At 43.2% G+C, this 18,579-nt stretch overlaps 1 protein-coding gene across 6 annotated transcripts; it reads right to left on the bottom strand.

The window, feature by feature from the left end:
• Positions 1–1,061: 1,061 nt before the first annotated feature.
• WFS1 (wolframin ER transmembrane glycoprotein) lies at positions 1,062–18,364 on the bottom strand. 6 transcript variants are annotated; one of them, XM_077934486.1, is made up of 9 exons: positions 18,275–18,364; positions 18,189–18,232; positions 15,624–15,719; positions 9,457–9,539; positions 8,763–8,907; positions 7,256–7,426; positions 6,278–6,361; positions 4,376–4,521; positions 1,062–3,424 (listed from the first exon to the last, which is right to left on the bottom strand). In XM_077934486.1, exons 3-9 carry the CDS (start codon positions 15,712–15,714, stop codon positions 1,622–1,624), a joined length of 2,523 nt encoding a protein of 840 aa, XP_077790612.1. In that variant the 5' UTR covers positions 15,715–15,719; positions 18,189–18,232; positions 18,275–18,364; the 3' UTR covers positions 1,062–1,621. The 6 variants fall into 6 exon arrangements, with proteins under 6 accessions (XP_077790612.1, XP_077790614.1, XP_077790617.1 ...); XM_077934488.1 differs by having other exon boundaries at positions 15,624–15,716; positions 18,275–18,352; XM_077934491.1 differs by having other exon boundaries at positions 18,149–18,232; positions 18,275–18,291.
• Between the last annotated feature and the right edge of the window lie 215 nt (positions 18,365–18,579).

Genomic DNA, 18,579 nt, shown 5'->3' with positions numbered 1-18,579 from the left:
ACTGTCTGGCAGTAACCAATGATGCAATTGTTCTTCACACTCTTTCCCCCAGTTTCAATTCTATTATCTTATTCATCAACTACCGAACTGGTTTATGCAGGGATTATATAATATCTTTCTAACTACATAAAATGGGTTTTCAGGCCACATTAATATAAAGTTTTCCGTTAAAAAGGAGGAACGAAACTCAAGACAGTAGTGATCTATCTGGGTCCCCGATATCACCATTATAATCTAATTTTGTGAATGTAAGAAATGAATGTCACTCATTCCAAATCCATGAAGAACATCTTTTTGCTTTGGTTTTGAACTTAAGAAGGTAAATAATGATACAGTTGGTAAATCCAGTTAGTTGGAAAGCTTCATGGCTGTATTCTTGTGTTGCACAAATTAGCTGACTGTTGTTGGAACATATATATAAATATGTTGATACTGGCTTTTTCAATAAACACTTTCTTTAAAAAGCTGAGCTGTGCTTAATTCTACTCCAGCAGTTGCTCCTTTAAATCAAATAATTGCACCTTTGATTCAATTATCGCTCTCAAAGCACTTGAAATGTACATTTAACAACAAGGTCAACCCTATTCTATTCAGAAGTATGTGAGGAGCAAAGAAGTTGCACTCACACACACAAGACACTTCCAAATTTAATAATTATGCTCTCCACCAGCTTCCTCCCATCTATCCCCACCGGCCGAAAGAACACCCCACCCAATCCTTTACTTGGAAAGTGGCAGCAGAAATGGTTTTGAGTAAAGGACAGGTGCCATATTTCTTGAAGCACAATTTAAAATGCTGGGCGTGGCCACACTGCTATCCAAATCTGTGGAGTTGCCCTCTAATTGTGGATTTCCTTTTGGCATATTCAAGAAGTTCGCACAGAGCAGGAGCGAAGTACCTGTTCATACTTGAAGGCAATAAGGAGGGAGGGGTGCAGGCCTCTATAGTAGTCCATTGAACATAGTCTGGGATACTGCGCTTATTAAGCGAAAAGTAAAATCTAGAACGGTAGTTGTGTGAGACAAAAGTTCATTCAAATAAGACTACAAATCTTTATAATGTAGATTTTGAATCCTTGTTTAATTTTGTGTTTGTATTCATATATACAGACCATTAGCTAGATGTCCATTTCCACCTTCAGCGCAGATTCCGACACATTAGCCATTCAGACTTTCTACCATGATCACATAAAGTACTTTTCTTTCCTGTTCAAGAATACTTTCAGCAAAACTGATGACTGATTTAAAAGTCTGTCATTCTCCAACACCGAATACACGATTTCTATCTCAGCACAGTTAATATTTTTGTATGAATCACCACATAACTGGCACTAGACAGTTGTCACCCATGAAGTCAGCTTTAAGTACAGAAGAGTGGAAGAGTGAATTATCTAAATAAAGTGCTTTTAATATCTCTGACTGATGTTAAAAATCAGCTCTTGTAGAAACTTTTTCATGCTTTTAATAGGCAAATAATGTTTTTCACATATAGACATGTCCAGCACGGAAATTACTAAGATGGCATTGTGCATTGTACTCAAAACTAATTTCATTCCTTTGAAGCATTTTTATAACTTGTTTTTAAGCCAAATCTTTGGTTGTGCAGATATGACAATTAAAATTCAGCATGCAACTGACAAAAATGGGGAGAAGAAAAAATCAAAGGCAAATCTGAGCGCTTTCTGGACGGTGCTTCGCCAGTCATGCTCTAGTTTCACATGCCTTCCTGCAGGAGAAAGTTTAGACATGCAATTCAAGCAAGAAATGGCTTTCAGCTCAAATACAGGCCATTTGCTGCCAAGACGGCCTTCCAGGATGGTACTGAACTCAATGACACTTCCTTGCCTCAAGTTCAATAACACCTTCTTAAACTCGTTGCTTGCCTTCAGCACAATATCTTTGGTGACATCGTCCTCTTCCATAACCTTGCTTCCATTGAAAGGCATGCCTACCGTTATTTCAAATTTATAGCGGTCAAACCTTTTCATGTGGCAGTCGTGTTTCGTCAGATACTTTAGACGACAGAGTTCCTCCTCTTCCAGGGTTACATTTTGGGGATCACATGCTGGATATGTTTCACCATACAAGCACCTCAACCAGTCACCAATAAAAAAAGGAAGCATGTTTACTGCCGATTCTGCACTATTGTCGATGTCAGTAACTCTCACGTATTTGAACCTTCCCATCCAAGTCACTCTATGGCCCTCCAGATGACTACATAAGATTTGGGTGCGCGCCATGTTAGTTTCCTTCCAAGCCCGGGGACCACACAAGAACCCATACTGATTCCATGTCAAGGTAGAGTTATACACCTTCATCCCCTCTGAGCGGTACACATAAAACCAACAGAACAACACTATGGCAGTAATCCACACCAAAATAAGCTTAACTATAGAACTCTTTGTTAGGGATTTCACAATTTCAACCACAGAGATGCTGGCCTTTGTCCACCATCGGAAAAGCAACGGAACAGCACATAACAGAAGAGTTACCACAATTTTCATGAGCTCTAATGTTATGAACCATTTTATGAAGTGGACGAGGCACATCAGTGCAATGCCTACCATGAGAACAGGAAGAGCAAAGAGGAAAAGGAAGTAGCCAACGGAGGCACGAATTAGCCCAATGCCAGAGGATTCTTTCAAAATCACCACTGACAGTTCACACCACATGAAGCACACTAAATAAGGAACCAGGTAGCAATAGGTGCCTTTGAAATTCCTCATCTGTGCCATTCTGAAGAAGAGATAAAACAAATACAAAAACAGAAGGCAAGGAACGCTCACATTCAGCACAAAGAAGTGGCCAACAGGAATGCTGTAAAAGGTTTTCCCCAAGAGCTTCAAATGGCCCAAATGAACAGGTATAACCGGCAATAAGGAGAGGGAACCTGCTGCGACTTCCGTGAGCAACGCTCTTCGTGTGTAGGGCTCGGCACTTGCGCCCAAACTCATGTAACTTGTCACCATGAAGAAAACAGAGATAGTGGCCAACTCGGAGCAGGGTATCCAGTCCTTACTAGCTACAGGGAAGGAGAAAATGACAAAGAACACCGAGAGGAGGAAGTACAGGTAGGGCTCTAAGTGGTTCCAGCCAAAATTCACTTCCGCTTCCTCGACATCCAGGTTGGGTTCAAAGCGAAGGAGCAAGTCAGTGAGGGTGCGGAAGTTTTCCCAAGCTTTGCTATCCTGAAAGACTTTCAGGGTGCAAATCACCATGGAAATGAAGGACAGATAGAAGATTACTAGTGGGATAAAGAATGCAAAGAAGTCAATGGTCAGGTTACTGATGATGAAGAAGAATATGAGAGCATTGATGTGGTGTGTTGGGATAATAGTGGACAGCCAATGCATTCCTGCTTTAGATGCAAGATCTATAAGGTGCTCTTTGATTTCCATAATGGCATGAAGTGGAAACTTTATCACCTGGAAAGAAAGAAAGAAAATGCAGTTCACGCAACAACTCTCTTGTAGCATCACGTATCACCCCACGTCCCCTGGACAGAATGGACAATCAAGCCAAACCTGATCAGCTGTTTCAGAAGTTTCTTCTTCTTCCTTTTTAACGGCAAGCTGATTGTGATAGCCATTGTGTTGGGCTCTCAACTAGTGCCCACAGACATTACAAAACCTGTCACCATTTCATCCCATTGAAATAGTGAACTCAGGTGATCCAAGTACATACAAGATGGAAGTGAAATGAGTCCTTTTAAAAATATATATTTTTGCAGAGACAACCTGGGTTCTACACACTGGGGAAGGGGGGGCTCCCCACATATGAAGAGGTTTGCAAATTAAAGGAATTTTTAAAAACCCAACCCCCAAATGCCTGACAAGGACCAGGTGGTAGAGAGTCTATATAGAGAAAAAGAAAGAGAGTGTAAAGAAACCAGAGGTCAGGCAGATTATATGAGTTCATCAATTAAGTCTATAGTGGGAAACAGATGAGACACAGAATTTTGGCTGCCAGCAGAAAAGCAACCTCTTCAAAAGGAGAATGAAGTGTGGAAATGGACCTGCTAAAGCTTTTTACAATAAGTATCCTGCAGTGAGAGTTGTGACTGGGGAAGGATGAGCGCGTGCAAACACACACACACACACACACACACAGAGAGAGAGAGAGAGAGAGAGAGAGAGCACGCAATTGAAAGGAAAGGAAAAAATGAGGCTACATTCAATTCTCACACTTTAGAACAGTGTCTCCCAACCTTGGGCCTCCAGCTGTTTTTGGACTACAACTCCCATCATCCTTGACCACTGGTCTTGCTAGCGAGGGATGATGGGAGTTGTAGTCCAAAAACAGCTGGAGGCCCAAGGTTGGGGAACACTGCTTTAGAACCTTGGCCCTCCTCACTTAATTCTTAAACAAAATTTCACCTTGAGTCGAAGAGGAAGGTCTTCTGGACTCTTTCCTGCCAGTTCATCGTCATCGTCATCCTGCATCAGAAGGTTGGTTGGGATGATGCCTTTTGCATACTTCTTGGTAATTTCAACAAAGTCATCCAAGGCAATATAATTCTTAGCTGAAAGTTGTAAACACCAAATGCATTACTAAAACTTTTTTTTTCTTGAGAGAAAATAGTTAATGGTGGATTATTAAGCAGTGACAACACATATAAACCAACAAGACTAGATTTAAAGTTGATTCCGATAGCAACATTTTAAACGTGGCAAAACTCTCTTCCTTTTGACTCTCCCATTTAAGTCATGAGTTCAAGACTATTATGTCCTTAACTATGCAGCTTTAAGCCTATTCAACTGTATGAGTGCCGCAGGGGCCTGTGGAGGAAATAAAATTCTAGAAAATATTCAGAATTATCATGGCGATCGAAGGATGAAGAGCAAAATGAAACTCTGCAAAGCCAGCCAGTCACATACACCAGTAAATGCAAATCCTGAACTATGGGCCTGAACTGCTGATCTCATCAACCAACGATGGGGAAGCTGTGGTCCTCCAGCTTCCATCAGTCCCAGTCATCATGGCCAATGAGTAAACTAAATGAAGATAAGCCCATGACTCCCAAGTTCCAAACAAATAATTCCCAAGTTCCAAATAGATAATTAAAATACTGCCATGCCTTTACTTTTAAAAAGTGGATTTCAGGAACTTTGAATGAACTAGCCCTTTAAACATCCTGTGAAATAAACAGGATCTTAGTCTTTTTAGTTCTTGCCTGTTTTTTTCTTGTTGTTTTCATTTAGGATCCAAGTGATAATCCTAAGGAAGTTTCAGACTAGTAATTATGCCTTTCTTGTCAGGCAAATTGGGAGAATCTATAAAACTAAGTTTAGGACTAATAACTTTATGAAAAAAGAAAAAGAATTGTAACTTCAAACTTAACAGTTATGGTGGAAAATGTTGAGCAACAACTGTCTTGACACTTGGAATAAAGAAGGCTAAGAGAAAAGGTTCATCTCCCCCTTTAAGGTGGGGGGGGGGGAGGTGGCCCTTTCCCAGAGGCTTAAGAATCCTATTGGTGGGCCCCGATGATTATCCAAACCCTTAAGGCTGGAAAAGGCAACTTGCACTGCTCAATGAGCATGACATTCCCTGCTTTAGCAACCCCCCTGAGGGGGTAAGTTCAGATACTCAAAAGAAGCTATTTGCCCATCCTCTGCCTCAATGAATGGACACAAGGCCCCTCTCCCTTCTGCCCTTCCTAAAAAGAAGCAAAGTATCTGAGGTTTCCCCCATAAGAACCCTGAGTGGTAAGGTTATGATGCAGGTGATTCGAACATTTAAGCTGGCATATTCTACCTGGGATCCCCCTGCTATTCTATCGTATGCAACAAATAACTTCTAGGAGACATGATCATGGTTTATTGTATTTGCAGTGCCTGGTGTTTTTATGGTTTTTATGGTTATTGTTGCTTTTCTTTTTCTTCCCTTTGTGAATGATGCCATGCCAGTGCAATAAAGTTGATGATGATGATGATGATGATGATGATGAGAGTGTGAATGGTCAAAGGTCACCCAGCGACCGTGCACCAATTCCCCCAACAAAGTCCCCCCCCCCCCACCCCACTCGCTGAACATTGCTGGCTCTTTATGGGAAGTTTTTGCTTCCCCACTTTGGAAAAGACTCAAACATGAAGGAAAACAATTTGGAGCAGCACAGCAGGGTACTGGAGGGCAACCGTTAGAAAACCGCACCCTGAGCCCAACTGAAAACATTCTGAGGACATGATCTCCAACATCTTTCTCACAAGGTAACTGATAAAAGAATTAGCCCGAACCGCGTATAAGATCCAATTTTAACAGAAGAAATGCTTCCTTACATTCGCTGCTCACCAGCCGTTCCAGCATCCTTCTTTGCTTCTGTACGGCTTTTGGAACTGGGCCACCAGTCTGTTCCTCACCACCTGTTTGTTCAAGGTATTTCACACAGCATCAGTGGGAAAATTCAAAGAAAGAGAAACTCACCCAAACGATATACATACTGCACCAGTCAATTGTGTAGCATAGCAATCTGCTCTTTCAAAATAGCTGTGGCCCCCATGTTTTAACAAAGCAATGTAAAGGCTGATTCTACAGGGATTCAATCAACAGCTTTCAATGGATTAGAATGTAAAGTTGATTAATTAGCCAAAATGCCTCTTGTTTAAATGGAAACCTATTTGCCATAGGAAGGAGCAATTTTTGAGAAATCAAAGAGAGCGAAGATAGTGTGAAAAACTAAACAATGTCACTTAAACTTTGAGGGCAACTTTATATTACAGTAACACATCAGAAATAAAATACTGTGCCTAAGTGTGCTACCTGAAGTTTTATAAGGGTTTGGGTTAAAAATAATAGGTTTTTAAATATATATATATATATTCCAATTAATGAAAAAGAATATGTAATTTACCTAACAGATCAATCAACTCATTCTTATGATTCCTGGGCATCTCCAGTTCTTGGGAAATAGGACTGGGAAGGACCTGTCTCTTCTTGAGAATCTGGAGGAGTCCGCCAGACAGGGGCAAAAATACTAGGCTAGATGGATCATGGTCTTACTCAGTTTAAAGACTGTTTCTCATGGTCATAATAGATAAGGTACTATTGTTTCCAGGCACTTTACATTCTCAGAAAGCACAGTGAAGTTCATGTGCTCTTTCACATGCATGTTTTAATGAAATAATATCTATGACTATCACTGCAACATTTTTTTCTCTTAAGCAATTTTCCCTGCAGCAAAGGTTTAATTGCACCATTCTAATTTTGGAAGAATTATTCATGTTCAGTACATCTTTTATATTATATTGGATACAAACCTTCGCTGTCAACTTGGCCAACGTTTTCTAATAGTTCTGAAACAGCCAACTGCTTTTTCTTCTTTGGGTTTAGTTTCCAGTACATGACTAACGCAGCCTTTCTCACGGCTCTTTCTAAATCAGTCTCTGATGATAATTTCTTCACTTCTTGTTCATTCTCTGAAGTGATGCCTCAAGTAAAGAAAGAAAATGAATTGGGTACGATTATCCCACCTTCTAGGCTGAGGGAAGAGTTGACACCTTTTAATAATTTGTCACTTCAAAAGATATCAAAATGCTTGCAAAAACTAACTCACATTTCAAACCAGAGTTAGGTTACTCGCATAGACTCTAAATTCACATCTTTATATAGCTAAAGTAAGTAGGCAACTCCTTAATTCACACTGTATTTTACAGAAGGCATCTCTACATACCCTTTGGAACAAAGACGCTTCTTAACAAATTACATACCCAAAAGAGTTTTGTTGATGAGTAGAGAAGTTAATTTTGCCTGATCATGACATGGGACTGATGCCAAGTCTGATCATGAGAGCGAGGCAAATGGAGTTGCAAAAATCACATGCACTTTCTGGTTCTCATTGTAGCCAAGACCAACAACCCTTCTCCAACCTTATGCCATTAAAAAAAACCCTAATTATTTTCTTTCTGTTGGTAAATACTAAGTATTCCTCTGCATACTGCTCGTCTGGCCTTTAAAAGTGTATACAAAACTGCAGATTCTTGGAATATAAGAATCTTGTCTTCCCCTTGTTAGTGGCTGCGCACAAAGAATGAAAATGTAGCCAAGCACGCCACCAGCCACACACATTTTCCCCTGGACTAGAGGAAGGCCAAAAGGGTGTTGATGGAGGGTGGTTCGTCTATTCAGGAATATGTTGTTCAATGACTTGTGCAAACGGCTTCACTCCACCATAACCATGGGGTGTGCAGCTTGGAAAAGCTCTTGGATCTATAACTGTTGCTAAAGGATCAAGTGGCTTCAGTGTTATGGATTGCCCTTTGTTAGCCAAGGCTAATATACTAACTGTGGGCTTTCCTGAACAAAGACTGCATAACCTCAGTTACTCAAACTCTGTCTAGTAATTTGCAGGCTCAGAGGCTGCAGTGCATTCTTGCTGGGTTTTGCCTTTGATGAAAACCCACATGCTCCAACAAGTTCAAAACGAAGCTGCTAGACCGCTAAACAGGGACTAGGGACTGAGCTATACAGCTGCAAATAAAACGTTGTAAAGTGCAATATGCAAATGTGACATTAGATGGCGATGGTGAGCTATGGAAAATTCAATATATTTTACAAAACGTATTTTTTAAAAAGCATTTTCACAGCATTTTTTTTAATATGTGTGTAGATCCCACCTAGCAAGGAGGATCATAGCACACAGGATAAATAGAATAAAAATAAATCTTGAGATTTTCCTAACATGCTTATCCTTGAGGAAGCTCAAAAGAAGTCTCTTGAAATTCACAATGGAGGTGTTAATTGTCAAGGACCAGGAGGGATGTATACCTCTTCTTTCCGCTAAACATCTCCTCAGCAGTTTAACAGCTTCCCTTCGTCCCTGCTTGGCAGAAAGGATCAACCACTCCACCCCACTGCAACTGTTCAGCTCCTCATCCTGGTCTTCTGCAAGCTTCAGGTAATGCTTCCCCACCTATACAAACATAGAAAAAAGATTTTTATTTTTTGTTTTAATTTAAATAGGGTTTCTTCCACCTCTACAACTCTATGATCCTACAATTCTCTTCTGCGACCAAATCAGGGTTCTCCTTACGAACAGCCATATTCCATAGAATACTTCATATTGAAAGAAAAGTACCAGCGAACCAAGGATTCCTTTCAAAACGAACCCGGCTGACATCTATTCCTGTGTTTGATGTAACACAGCTGGGTAGGAGTGAACAAATATGTTGCTCTAAGTCAAAGACAGGATGAAGTCCTGGTCAGCCCTCACCTGGGCAGTGGGGGAAAAGACTGGTGCTATCCCACGACTGGAATAGATGCTTTCCCTCCTGTGTTTCACATCTTTCCAAGTTGCAAGCTTCTGTAGTAAAAATGGAATCTCTGAAAATTCAGCGCAACGCCATTTATAACCCTATGAAGTTACAACTACAGCGTAAGACTTTAAACTATAATTAGAAAAAGGGCATCCAGCACTATTTAAAGGGAGCTATACAGGAAAGTGACAACCATGAAAAATTACCTCTGTCTGTGCTTTAGGTTCCCCAGCTTTTGCTCTTTCCAGAAGTTCTTCAAAGAGCTCCTCTGGTTCCTCCATCACAGTCTCTACAGAAGGCAGGCAAAAAAAGACTTGCGTTTACTAAAGGAGCATTGAGACTGGCCCCATCTACAACCACTGGGCCACCTGCACAGCTTGAGCAGATCACGTACTCACTGACGCTTGAAACTCAGTTTTTCAGGAATGCAAGTCAAATCTCCAGCTCTTTACAAACAATGATGCTGCACCTGGCATTAGTAATAAATTAGTTAACCCAAACTGGATCTTGGTCACAGGCACACAACATATTTAAAATACTCTTTTTTTAAAAAAAATTATTTTTTTATTAACAAAACAAATTATCAGTCAAAATAACCAATTACTGTATTTTTCGCTTTATAAGACGCACCAGACCACAAGACGCACCTAGTTTTTGGAGGAGGAAAACAAGAAAAAAAAATCTGAATCTCAGAAGCCAGAACAGCAAGAGGGATTGCTGCGCAGTGAAAGCAGCGATCCCTCTTGCTGTTCTGGCTTCTGGGATAGCTGCGCAGCCTGCATTCGCTCCATAAGACGCACACACATTTCCCCTTACTTTTTAGGAGGGAAAAAGTGAGTCTTATAGAGCAAAAAAAAAAGGGTACTTCCCCCCTTTTATTCCCCCCTCCCTCTCCCATCCCATCCGCTAAAGACTTCCCTCAGCTCCCCACTCTGATTTGTTTGAACATATTCTCTGCATGTTAAAAATTGTACATATCTTTGCCTTATCTGTCATATATTCTAGTAATAAATTTGTGGATGTTTATTCAAAACCTGTCAAGGAGTCCAAATCATTTTGTTGGTTTTTTTTAGATAGTTTGTAAAAAGATCCCATTCTTCCTTGAAGTCACAATTGTCCTTCTCACGTAATTTATATGTCAACTTTGCCAACTCCACATAACTCATCCGTTTTTCTTGCCATTGTTCTTCGTTGCGGTTTCCTCATTCTTCCACCTTGTGCTAACAAGACTCTTGCTGCTATTGTTGCATACATAAATAGATTATTTGTTTTTCTTGGCAGGTTTCGTCTTAAAATCCCTAACAAAAACGCTTCTGGTTTCTTTACAAATGTCATTTTAAACATTTTTTTTTCAATTTGTTATGTATCATCTCCCAAAATTTTTTAACTTCTCTACATTCCCAACACATATGGTACAAAGTACCTTCTTTTTCTTTCCATTTCCAACATGTATTTGACCCCGTTTTGTACATTTTTTCCATTTGTACTGGTGTGATATACCATCTATAGATCATTTTCATATAGTTTTCTTTCAAGAGAGAACTATCTGTAAATTTCAAATCCACCTTCCACAACTTTTCCCAATCCTCAAATTGTATATTTATGTCCTATATCTTGCGACATATTTAAAATACTCTTGTGCCACTTTAAGATTTATGCAGAATCCTGGAAGCTGTAGTTTGTCAACGGTGCTGGGAATTTTAGCTGTGTGCGGACAGCACCATTAAGAATCTCCCCAGGATCCTATGGGAGGAGCCATGACTGTTAAAGTGGTCTAAGTGCTTTAAAGGGATGGTGTGGATCTGTGGATACAGTGGTACCTCTGGTTAAGAACTTAATTCGTTCTGGAGGTCTGTTCTTAACCTGAAACTGTTCTTAACCTGAAGCACCACTTTAGCTAATGAGGCCTTCCACTGCTGCTGTGCTGCCGCCGCGCGATTTCTGTTCTCATTCTGAAGCAAAATTCTTAACCCGAGGTACTATTTCTGGGTTAACGGAGTCTGTAACCTGAAGCGTCTGTAACCCGAGGTACCACTGTATAGTACTAGCTCTGCTACACTGGAACAGCAGCAAGTGAGTCACCATTTCGACTTTCTCTCTAGGCCAGAAAGCGTCATGGTTTGTTTTCGTAAGAACAGTGCAATGCGCTGAAAAACTGTGTCTCAGGACCACCATAGCTGCTTGTATATTTTCATTTTCTTTCTTTCTCCATCTCCTCTGGAAGGCAATTCATCTTTGTTTGGATGATAAGTTTATGTTCAGCATGAAAATGGGCCTTTCGAAAAGCTCTGACTCATGCAAATGCACGGCCAGTCTTCAAAACAAGCACATACTTTACAAAGGTCACCTTCTTAATTCTTGGAAGGAAAGAAACCGGCAGCAATATTTCTTCTTAACTCTTTAAAAGCAATACACCTTCCTGCAATTTAGTGGATGATGAAGAAACTCTTCTTCCACATTCAATCTGAAGCAAGTCCATCAGACGTCCTCATCTTTTTCTCCCTTGGTTCCATGGCTAGTCCCCTTATTAGCAGCAGCTCTCACAATTTCAGGAAAACTAAGCAGTACTATCACATTTTTATGCAGAAATTATTTTCAAACAGATTATCAAATTAAAAAGGTAAAGGACCCCTGACAGTTGGGGCGCTCATCTCGCTCTATAAGCCGAGGGAGCCGGCGTTTGTCCGCAGACAGTTTTTCCGGGTCATGTGGCCAGCATAGCTAAGCCGCTTCTGGCGAACCAAAGCAGCGCATGGAAACGCCGTTTACCTTCCTGCCGGAGCGGTACCTATTTATCTACTTGCACTTTGACGTGCTTTCAAACTGCTAGGTTGGCAGGAGCCGGGACCGAACAACGGGAGCTTACCCCATCCTGGGGATTCGAACCACCGACCTTCCGATCGGCAAGCCCAAGGCTCAGTGGTTTATAATTCCCAAGCAAATCAACCTGCTTTTGAAAAAATAGTAAGGGGTGAAACAGCTGGAAAGAGGGAATTTCCTCAGCCTCCAACAGCAGTGACCAACAAAGTGTAGGGAAATCTCTGGGTTCCAGCAGGCATTACAGCAGGGAAGTAGGTGCAAAGCTTTCATTATTAGTGGCAGACATGCCTTCATCACACTGGCTATTCAGGCCCTCAAGCCCTTTGCAATTAACATAGAAACTTCTGCTTTCGAATCACTGGTAGATATTTCATCTAACAAGTACAGACTCTTCGCTTCTCTAGAGTGTATTTATACTCCTCGAAGCAAGTTCTGTGGCTGAATAAATATCCTGCTACACATGGAGGGACCAGGCCACATCCTACGTATCAAATCCCGTTCCATTCTTAAACTACATTGATCAAACAGCTTTGATAAATCCTGATTAGAACTATCTGTGCTTACACTGCAACTTGTACCCAAACGAATGTTAACAGGGTTAGTATGATGGGCACCTGCTAAAGACCACAGCAGACACACCACGGATCTGAGATCCTGGGGCACTCGCTTACTTCTTGCATGGTCAGATGCCTGGCCACCACAGAATAAAGAGGGTGCAAGGTTCCACTGCTACTTCTTTCAGGCCCCCCTCCCAAAGACCCTTGAAAGATATACCATTTGCAAGAGTTAAGCAGAACAACACTACCTCAAATTCTTTTTGGGCCTGCCAGTTCTGTGGAAGGAGAGTCATGCTCCGTTACCACCAGCAAACAGATCTCAGGGGACATTGTAAAATTTCGTGGCCATCCAGGGCACTGCTCCATTTAGAGATACCCTTAGAGCAGGCATGGGCAAACTTGGCCCTCCAGATGTTTTGTGACTACAACTCCCATGATCCCTAGTAACAGGACCAGTGGTCAGGGATGATGGGAATTGTAGTCCCAAAACATCTGGAGGACCGAGTTTGCCCATGCCTGCCTTAGAGGGAGGAGAGTAGCCACTTGCTCAAACTCAAAAAACAAACAACCCCCCCCAAACCAAGTTGTTGCTCCACCACCCCCATTGTTCTGCCCGGACACTGAGGTCCAGCTGTGAGGGCCTTCCGGCAGTTCCCTCACTATGAGTAGCCAAGTTACAGGGAACCAGGCAGAGGGCCTTCTCGCTAGTGGCACCCGCCCTGTGGAACGCCCTCCCACCAGATGTCAAAGAGAAGAACAGCTACCAGACTTTTAGAAGACATCTGAAGGAAGTCTTGTTTAGGAAAACATTTAATGTTTATCAGACCACTGTATTTTAATATTTTGTTGGAAGCCGCCCAGAATGGCTGGGGAAACCCAGCCAGATGGGCGGGGTATAAATAAATTATTATTATTATTATTATTATTATTATTATTATTATTATATTCCCACTGGGGTAAAAAAAAGTGTTTTTTGTTGCTCAGCTCCTTCAGTCTCTCTCCAATCAGGAAGTAGGAAACTGCTCCCAAAGTGTCATTGTCTCTCCATATCCCACCTGCTTTTGGCAATGTCCTTCAGCAGCCCTCAAATAAACAAATACATAAATAATCTTCTGCAAAGCAGGAGTCAGCACATGCAATAAATGTGTTCTCCCCCCTAAAAATGATGAAGAGATTAGCTATTTACTAGACTAAACAAGAAATGCAGTTGATTTTGCTGTAACTATGAAAATGCGAAAAAAGAAAGCTACTTAACTAAAGTAGATGTATCTACTGGTCAGCAATACTGAGAGTGAAGAGAGAAATCCACACAGTATTATTAACATCTTATATTCAGTTTTCAGCAGCAATGACAAACATGCCATCCCACTACAGAATGGGATTTTGTTTATGTTTGTGTCAGGAGGAAAGTATCCATAGGTGTTTTGGCATCCTTAAAATCCCATTCTAAATGTGTTACACGGAAGCAAGAGTCACTGAAAGAATTCTGAGATATTGCTACGCAAGCATCTGTGATCACTGGAGAGTTAGTCACACCTCAACTAAAAGCTATCAGGCACACTAAGTGCCAAGGGGATGACATTTCTACGCCCACAGTGACAGTAATAAGAAGCACATTTAAGATATGTAGGTGGAGGAATAAAAGGGCCAAATCACTTGACACCTCACAAGAATGAAATAAAAAAGACATGTTACAAAGGATAATTTGATTTTTTTAAAATGTGGCACCAATTATTCAGAGAACAATGAAAGTCATTTACATAGAGTTTGATCCAGATTTGGAATCATCACAATTCAGCTTATAGAGGAGGAAGGATGAGGGGAGGCAATTCATCCATCTCCCCGCAGCCCCAAGAAAATCTGCTCCAAAGGGCTGAAAGGGCCTTTTGGGGCCTTTCATGACCCCATGAGATGGCAGGCAGGAAAGGGGAAATGTGGCAAAAATCACTTCCTCCACTCCCCCTGCAGGGAATCCCACTGGATCTCAGGATCTTCCATGAACTGAAGGCATTTTCTTTACAGATGGGAAATCCAACACACAGAGTATTTTTAAGCATGAAAGGAGATCTTCAGCCCTAATCAATATAGAAGAAAAAAGCACTGTGTCAACCTGTCCCTCCCCATGCTGCTTTGGCCACTATGAGGCTGAGGTGCACACGGCAGCCACAGGAAAGAGGTGCAGGGTCTGTCCAGCTGGCTCCTGCTTGGCCAATGCACTCTGGGTGTTTTGGCTGGGCAAGGAAGCCCCCCACCAGCCTTTCCGCCTTCCAAGCAGGAAAGTTGCCCCTGCGCTACAACTTGAGAAAGTGCCAAAACCCTATTTCACAGCAAGTACAATCCATTTCACGCTTCAAGCGTTCTGTTCATCTCAACCATCCCTTTCTGCCTGTTTGGCAAACTGAGGTGGAACTACCGTATTTTTCGCCTTATAAAGGTAAAGGTAAAGGTACCCCTGCCCGAAGGCCAGTCGTGTCCGACTCTAGGTGTGCGCCCATCTCACTCTATAGGCCGGGGGCCAGCGCTGTCCGGAGACACTTCCGGGTCACGTGGCCAGTGTGACGCCCTATAGGGCACACTTTTCCCCCTCCAAAAATGGAGGGGAAATGTGTGTGCGTCCTATGGGGCGAATGCAGGCTTTCGCTGAAGCCTGGAGAGCGAGAGGGGTCGGTGCGCACCGACCCCTCTCGCTCTCCGGCTTCCCCCGCCCCAGCCCCGCAAGCTCCGGGAGCGATGGCGAGGTTGCGCAACCTCGCCTTCGCTCCCGGACCCCCAGCCCCGAGGCTAAAAACGAAGCCAGGACAGCGAGCGGGATCCATCCCGCTCGCTGTCATGGCTTCTTTGCTCTTTGGGGCTTGGGGGGGGCTATTTTCCCCCCTTTATTCCCCCCCCAAAAAAAGTGCGTCCTATGGGCCGGTGCGCCCTATAGGGCGAAAAATACGGTAAGTAGACAAGAACTAGATCTCCAGAAGATGATCAAGGTTGTTGATTTCCCTCACCTTGGCCTTCAGGACCAGCAGCTGCATTTAGTTGGGATCTTCCAAGCTGAGTGTAATGGGTGCCTGAAGCAGGATCTTGTTTGGAATCCATTTCTGCTACAGATTAGAAATAACAGAGATTGGAGAAAGTTTATAGGCACTGTGTGCTGTTTTTAATTTCTTAACCATGAAAATAATAAAATAGTAATGCATATGGAATTGATCAAGGTCTAATGCTTATCTTTTGAGAGAAAAGCAAACTAAATACAAAATGTATTTCATAGAGAAATGCGGCAATCCTATTCCAGCTTACCAAGGAAGCATGCATAGGATCATGCTGGAAATTGTTTTCCCCCTACTTCTTCAAACAAGAGCCCTGAACTGACCCCCCCCTTTCAATAAATATGGGTCATATTACACCAGATCATCTTTCTAAGCATTTGCTCTCATTCAAGGTACATGTTTTTACTCAGCAAGAAGCTCATAACATTGACTGCTGCTCGTATCAGGAGGTGTAGTAAGTTCTAACATAGAGAGATTTTGACCCACCCGGTATCTGTTTACAAGGATCTGGATGCAAGAAGAGGAAATTAGTAGTCACCCTCTCCTCCTTATGAGGCTTCGCATGCCTGTCAGCTGCTTGACCAAATACACCACGGGCAGTGACCATTTTGTGCAGGGGATAAAAAAAGAAGGGGAACCTAACAGAGGAATCCCCCAAATAGCCCCATAACGGATGAGTGGCATGGAATGTTGAAAACAAAGAAGAAGAAGAAGAAGAAGAAGAAGAAGAAGAAGAAGAAGAAAAAGAAGAAGAAGAAGCCTGTAAACTGGGTGGTGAGGGGAATGAAATGGAGCAGTTGAAATGTGATCATGGAGAACCATAGCTATATCATTTGGTATTTAGATATCCATTCAGTGGGAGATCTCAATGTCTGGAGAGGGAGCTGCTTGGTTCACAATGAGAAGCTATTTTTAAATAATGCCAGGAAGAAAGAAATGTCCATAAACATCAGTGGGGAAACTGAGCCAGGCATAAATGTGCCTTGGCCATAGAGAAAACAGCAACAAAAGCAGCCAATGAGGACTGAGCATGTTCACCAGGTGTGGAGCTAGAACCCTGAACAGATGCACTCAAAACTGATTGCATTTAGCTAACTGCAAGTCTCAAACCAGCTGGTGATTGTATTGCTTCTAGTGGCTTATATAATCTATATTATATATTGATTAGATTGATGCTTTAAAAAATACTAACCTCTACTGCCAGTTAAGATGACCAAGGAACACAAGATGGACCTACAGAAAAATGCTGCAGTATCTGATCAGGAGTGTTCTTGCTCAGGATTCCAGCTAAACTACAATAATAGTACTATCCAGGATACAATAAGGAGCTCAAAATGGGCAATTCCTTTCTCTGCCCCCTGCCCAACAGAAATGACACGTTTTGTTGCCCCTGAATAAGCATTCTCAGACAGCAGTGGATTTTTCTAGGGTGGGGGTTGCCCCTTTGGGATTAAAAAAAGAGGTTTTATACTTCCACATACCTCAGGATTCACCCAAGCCTGCCTCTTGCTTCTCAGGCACCCAGATCTGGCTCCCATCCTGCCAGCACTTAGCTACTCATGTTGGCAACTAGAGGGAAGGAGTCTTGTTTACAAGATTCCATAGAGATAACTATGGGCAAAAACTGGAGTCTGGTTATCCCAGGGGCATAATTATTCGTCTGACAGCCAGTTTTTCCTCTAGGATAGGCAGTCTCAAATGCAAAGAGCAGACTACAAGTATTACCACCCGATAAAATAACAAATCCGAAAATATGAAGCCTATGCAAGTTTCAGAATATCCGTCGAACATTATTAGGTTGTTACAAGCAGAATTGTTTTTACAAGGTCAGTTCAGCGGGCACTGTTCAAAGTTTTCCATGCTGATACTGAAGCTACAAAAGCCGCCTCTGCAGCTGTCCGGTTTAGTTCTTGAATTTCTCGCGGGACACGGAGCCAGCTCGCTGCGCCCGGGAGCCAAGCGCCGAAAGGCGGCGCAGAGACACAGCTCCAGCCGGCGGCTTCCATTTCTGCTTGTGGCCCAAGCGCAGCCGCTGCAAAGAGTTGCCAGAACTATAAAAACAAGGGCAAATTCTCAATGCAAGGGGAAAGCTGAAATGAGGGAAAGGAAGGTTTCCCCGTTTATCCTCACCGCCGCCAATAAATAAGCAGCTCGCTCTGCATGCCAAAATGAACGAACCGCCTCGGAGCCAAAGATTTGGGAAAAGGCACATTAATTTTAAAGTTACTGTTCAAAAGGAAATCGGAACAATTGTCTGCTCAGACAGCAACCCCGCTAAGAGAGGTCTCCACAAAAGGCGAGGGGGAGATGGAAGAAATGTCAACTTTCTGGTTCTGGGCTGGGAGAGGGGAATCCAATGCGGGAGTGGAAAGGGAGAGCGCAGGGCGCCCGAAAAGACGCGCTGGGGGTTTAATGTGGCTTCTCATAAATACAGCTTGAGAAGCGCCAGGCTCAGCTCCAAATATGCTGAGTAAGAGACATACATGACGCCGGGAGCCTTTTTCCTCGACGCGAAAGAGTTACCTCGCCCGGCAGAGCCGCCTCTTCGGAGCAACTCCGGGTCGCCCGGCCTCCACCCAGCGCGGCGCCCCGAGCCACTCGGCGCAACCTCGCCCGCCGCCGCCGCCGCGCCCTCGCTCCTCTGGTCGGCGAGCAGCAGCTCCCGGAGCGAAGAGCAGCGCGCCCAACCAGCACCAGCAGCAGCGGCGCCCGGCGCGCAAGGGGGCCGCCTTCTCGTCGCCAAGCGCGCCCCGCCCCGCCGAGGGGAAAGCCGCCTCCTCCCGGCAGCAACTCCGGCGGCGGGTGGGGCTTACTCCCGAGTAAGTCTTTCCGCGAGGGGCGCGCCAGGCGCTCTCCGCTCCTCGCCCGCCCGGGAAGGGCCAAGGGGGACAGGGAAGAGCGCCTGGGAACCGTC

Source organism: Podarcis muralis, chromosome 9 (assembly GCF_964188315.1).
Source record: "Podarcis muralis chromosome 9, rPodMur119.hap1.1, whole genome shotgun sequence".
Taxonomy (NCBI): domain Eukaryota; kingdom Metazoa; phylum Chordata; class Lepidosauria; order Squamata; family Lacertidae; genus Podarcis; species Podarcis muralis.
The sequence above is the reverse complement of the archived record's forward strand: the minus strand, read 5'-3'. Positions and strand labels throughout refer to the sequence as shown.

Bases quoted from the DNA above. Each gene is read 5' to 3' on its own strand.
- WFS1 (XM_077934486.1), bottom strand. From the start codon at position 15,714: ATGGATTCCAAACAAGATCCTGCTTCAGGCACCCATTACACTCAGCTT. The intron at 8,908-9,456 runs GTAATTTTTCAT...ATGTTTGTATAG, and splicing joins AACCTAAAGCACAGACAGAG to GTGGGGAAGCATTACCTGAA. The intron at 7,427-8,762 runs GTATACATCCCT...TCTTTACTTGAG, and splicing joins ATGTTTAGCGGAAAGAAGAG to GCATCACTTCAGAGAATGAA.